This window comes from Phoenix dactylifera, unplaced genomic scaffold, assembly GCF_009389715.1.
Source record: "Phoenix dactylifera cultivar Barhee BC4 unplaced genomic scaffold, palm_55x_up_171113_PBpolish2nd_filt_p 000546F, whole genome shotgun sequence".
Taxonomy (NCBI): Eukaryota; Viridiplantae; Streptophyta; class Magnoliopsida; order Arecales; family Arecaceae; genus Phoenix; species Phoenix dactylifera.
The window spans coordinates 318,522-322,823 of record NW_024067955.1 but is presented as its reverse complement, the minus strand read 5'-3'; the positions used below and the strand labels follow the sequence as shown (position 1 = coordinate 322,823).

Genomic DNA, 4,302 nt, shown 5'->3' with positions numbered 1-4,302 from the left:
TTTGTATCACAGTTTTGGAAGAGTCTTCATAAGGCTCTTGGAACCAAATTGAGCTTTAGCACAGCTTTTCACCCCCAAACCGATGGACAGTCAGAAAGAACCATCCAGATTTTGGAAGACATGTTGAGAGCCTGTGTCATGGATCTAGGAGGAGCGTAGGATGGCCACTTATCATTAATAGAGTTTGCTTACAATAATAGCTATCAAGCAAGTATACAAATGGCTCCTTTTGAGGCGTTGTATGGCCGGAAGTGTCGATCTCCTATTTGTTGGGATGATGTGGGCGAGAGGAAATTATTAGGTCCAGAGATAGTACAACAGACTGTTGATAAGGTGCAAATGATCAGAGAACGACTTCGTACAGCTCAGAGTCGCCAGAAGAGTTATGCTGATAATAGAAGGAGAGAATTGGAATTTCAAATTGGAGATCATGTTTTCTTGAGAGTGTCACCTACAAAAGGTGTGATGAGATTTGGGGTTCGTGGCAAATTAAGCCCTAGATATGTTGGTCCGTTTGAGATTTTGGACAAAGTTGGGGAGGTGGCGTATCGACTGGCTTTACCACCGGCTTTGTCTAGTGTGCACAATGTTTTTCATGTGTCAATGTTGAAGAAATATGTCCCAGAACCGAGTCATGTGGTAGCATATGAACCATTACATCTTCAGGAGGATTTAACCTATGAGGAGTTCCCGGTACGAATTGTGGATAGAAAAGATCAGGTACTACGACATCGAACCATTCCTTTCGTGAAGGTACAATGGAATAATCATACAGAAAGAGAGGCTACTTGGGAGCTCGAAGAAGAGATGAAAGTCAAGTATCCGCAACTTTTTGAAACCTCAGGTATGTCAATTTCGAGGACGAAATTTTTTTTAGGAGGGGAGAATGTGAAGACCCACATTTGAGTTGGGCCGGCCTTTGAACAAGGGCGGCCCAACACGTACAAGGGGGAGGGAGTCTCCCGATTGAAATGCCTCCCTCCCCTATTTCGGAAGTATTTCCCCTCCTCCCGAATCCACCGGAAGAGAGGTAATAGGGTGATAAATCCTACCAAATCAGGAAGATCTCCCCTCTCTCCTCCCCTAGGGCATCAACCGAGGGCTTACACACACACACAAAAAAAAAAAAAAGAGAGAGAAGGGAGATTGGGTTTTACCTTGCCGCGGGAGGAACCGGAGCGGTCGCCGTCGATCCGGCCGGGAGGAGCTCGCCGGAGGCAAGGTGAGCACCTTCTCCTTCTTCTCCTTCGTCTTTGGCTATTATTTCCTTGGGGATGTGGCTGGGAAGCCGCCGGGCTGATGGGGAAGCCGAGCCTCTGTTCGGCCTTCTCCCCTTCCGTTCCGGCCGGCCGTCGCCGGGTGTGGCACCACCATGGGGCGTCGCCGGCCATGGGCCGCCGGCTGCCAAGCATTCTCCTCCTTTCCGTCGGGAAGGAGGAAGGAAGAGGGAGAGAGGGAGAGAACCAACTCTCTCTCTCTCTTCTTTGTTGTTTTATTTACGGGAAGAAGAAGGAAGAGAGGGAGAGAGAGAGAGAGAGCCGACTCTCTCTCTTCTTTGTTATTTTATCTTCTCCCTCTAGATGCTGTCTCTTATTAGTCTGTTTTCTCTCTAGTTTAATTCAGGGAGATCATGGATTGTTGGATAGTCTTGGAATACTAGATTTTAGAAGACCCTTTAGAGGATTAAACAGGGGTCCTGGATTATCATATATCTTGAGTAAATTTTAATGATGATTTGGTTCTGTAGGGGAACAATCTGTTGGACGAGAGGACGTTGAGCGGAATTCTGTGCATTCCGGTTCTTTATCGCCGTGAGGGCGGGTGATTGGTTGTCTAAATTTTCAACAAAGGTAAGGATCCTTGTACGCCAATCCTGCATGATATAATATTTTTATACTTAGATATGTATGATATGCCATAATCCAGATAAATCAAAATTAGTTTTATATTAAATTATATTTTGATCGTGTCGGCTTGTGGTTGATATTATGATCGTATTCGCTTGTGGTTGGTATTATGATGGATGCATGCATGCGCATAACTTACACCTACATAATTGGACTGATGGATGTGGTGCTCTAAACTAACCATGTGATATTGGTTGCCCCGTCACGGGCTGGAAACGTGACCGTGGTTAGTTTAAAGCCGGAAATAAATGTAAAGAAATTGATGTGTGGATGTAAACTGGATTGTATGTAAAGGGACTTTGGATTTATCTTGTTATTATGGCAGGCCCCGTCACAGGCTGAAAAATGTGGTACTTTGGTAGGCCCCCTCACAGGCTAGAAATGTGGAACTATAATATGCAGGCCCCGCCACAGGCTGAAAATGTGATACTTTGGCAGGCCCCCTCACAGGCTAGAAATGTGGAACTATAATGTGCAGGCCCCGCCACAGGCTCAAAATGTGATACTTTGGTAGGCCCCATCACAGGCTAGAAATGTGGAACTATATTGTGCAGGCCCTGCCACAGGCTGAAAATGTGATAATTTGGTTGCCCCCACCACAGGCTGAGAAATGTGACCGAGATTTGACCCAAAGTCGGAAAGATAATTAATCCGGATCAAGTTGAAGAAAAGGCATTGAAACTATAATACAGGTTTATAAGCTATCCTATGCTATATCATTATTGTGTGGCTGGACTTTTATTGATGTTTTATGTACATATTTATATTGATTATTTGAGGTTTGATAGCCAGTTTATGACTTCATGATATGTGCATTGACTTGTCGTGATTTTCAGATTTATATTATTATTGTGTTGGTGTGGATGTATAGAGATTCTTACTGGGCTGTAAAGCTCATCTCCTTTTCTTCTTTCTTTTTATCAGAGTTGCAGGATGCTTAGATTTGGATGGGATGGGCGCAGAGTGCAAGTATCAGAGTCATTAGCTAGTTAGTTTGTTTGTACTTCTTTGATATCGATGAACATTTGAAGATCTTGTAATTGAACTAATTTGTTTATTTGGACATGTTGGACTGCTCTATTTGAATTACTAGATTAATTGTGGATTTATTGGAATTTTGTTAATCATAGGCCTTGCATGAGCTTTAAGGCACTGCTCTAGGGCTCATGCGGCCGGTCGCGTACCGAACCTGGGTGCTGGGTTCGGGGCGTGACAGTAAACAGGCGAAGGAAATAGTCCAAGAAATGCCAGAAAGAACTGAGTCAGACGACGCGGATAATCTAGGCATGATGCTTAGACCGGACCGGGTCCATGTAGGGCTGATTTATGATGCTAATAAGTAACAGCAACCCATTAGTATTGGAGGCTGCCGCAAATCCCTCTCTTAAGCTGTTTCCACGTTTTTGTTCTAAAAAAAATTATTTATTATTTTTTAGTGTGACTCCACTAAGTTTATAATAATTAATGCCACGCGGTCAGATTATAATATGATGGCGTCAAGACGAATCATTCAAATACCAAAAGCAAAGGCTCATAAATGCATGGCTTCCCCTACGGAGTTTCTGGTTTGAACGTATCAAGGGACACAGAAAATTAGAAAGGGTCAAGCAATTTTTTATTTTCTTTGGTAGAAAACGGTTAAACAATTAATGTTCTTCCCATGCTAGTTCTTCGTGAAGCCTGTAGATTTTAAAAAAAAAAAAAAAATCAGAAAGTTGACTAAAGATGGGAATTTATGATCCGAGGACAATATATTTTAAATAAATTTAGATTTGATGTAAATCTATTTCCATTATAAATGGATCAATCGGTCTACATTTGTTTATTAAATAAATTAAATTTAGATTTAGATCTTGACTCGTTTAAATTATTTTAATTTGTTTAATAATTGAGTCGGATCATTGTCCGACTCATTTCATATGTTTAAAATTTTATTAACCTACTTAATTTATTTGAAATCTGCTTGATTTATTTATTTTTATTTTTTTGACTAAAGCGGACATTTCGTACATCACGGATAGAAATACATCCAGTAGAACCAAAAAATAAAAGGTTTCGAAGTGCTCTAGACAGCTTAATCTATTTTTAATCTGTTTAATCTAACCCGTTTAACTTATTTAATCTATTTAAATTTATTTAATTTATTAAAAATTTATTTTAATTTATTTAATCTAATTTGATTTATTTAATAAATAGATTATGTGTATCGTATCAAATTATCTATTTAATTAAAAAAATAATTTAAATATAAACTTTTAGTTTGTTTTATAAATAAGTTAGATTTGGATTAGCGGTGGTATCCCTTCCAATCCGGTTGCCATTCTTAAACTTGACCATATACAAATCCAAAATCTGACAATAGCATGAACCCAAGTGAGGGACCATCAAAAATATA

General features: G+C 40.2%; 1 protein-coding gene and 1 long non-coding RNA gene across 2 annotated transcripts; both read left to right on the top strand.

The window, feature by feature from the left end:
- Positions 1-219: 219 nt before the first annotated feature.
- LOC120106497 lies at positions 220-906 on the top strand. The gene has a single exon (XM_039119426.1). It carries the CDS (start codon positions 220-222, stop codon positions 904-906), a length of 687 nt encoding a protein of 228 aa, XP_038975354.1.
- Positions 907-1,779: 873 nt separating this feature from the next.
- LOC120106493 lies at positions 1,780-2,993 on the top strand. Its single transcript, XR_005508639.1, has 2 exons — positions 1,780-1,850; positions 2,832-2,993. It is a non-coding gene; the product is annotated as an uncharacterized LOC120106493 (long non-coding RNA).
- The last annotated feature ends 1,309 nt before the right edge of the window (positions 2,994-4,302 follow it).

What these genes read in the sequence shown, in the direction of transcription:
- LOC120106497 (XM_039119426.1), top strand. Translation starts at nt 220, where the DNA reads ATGGCTCCTTTTGAGGCGTTGTATGGCCGGAAGTGTCGATCTCCTATT.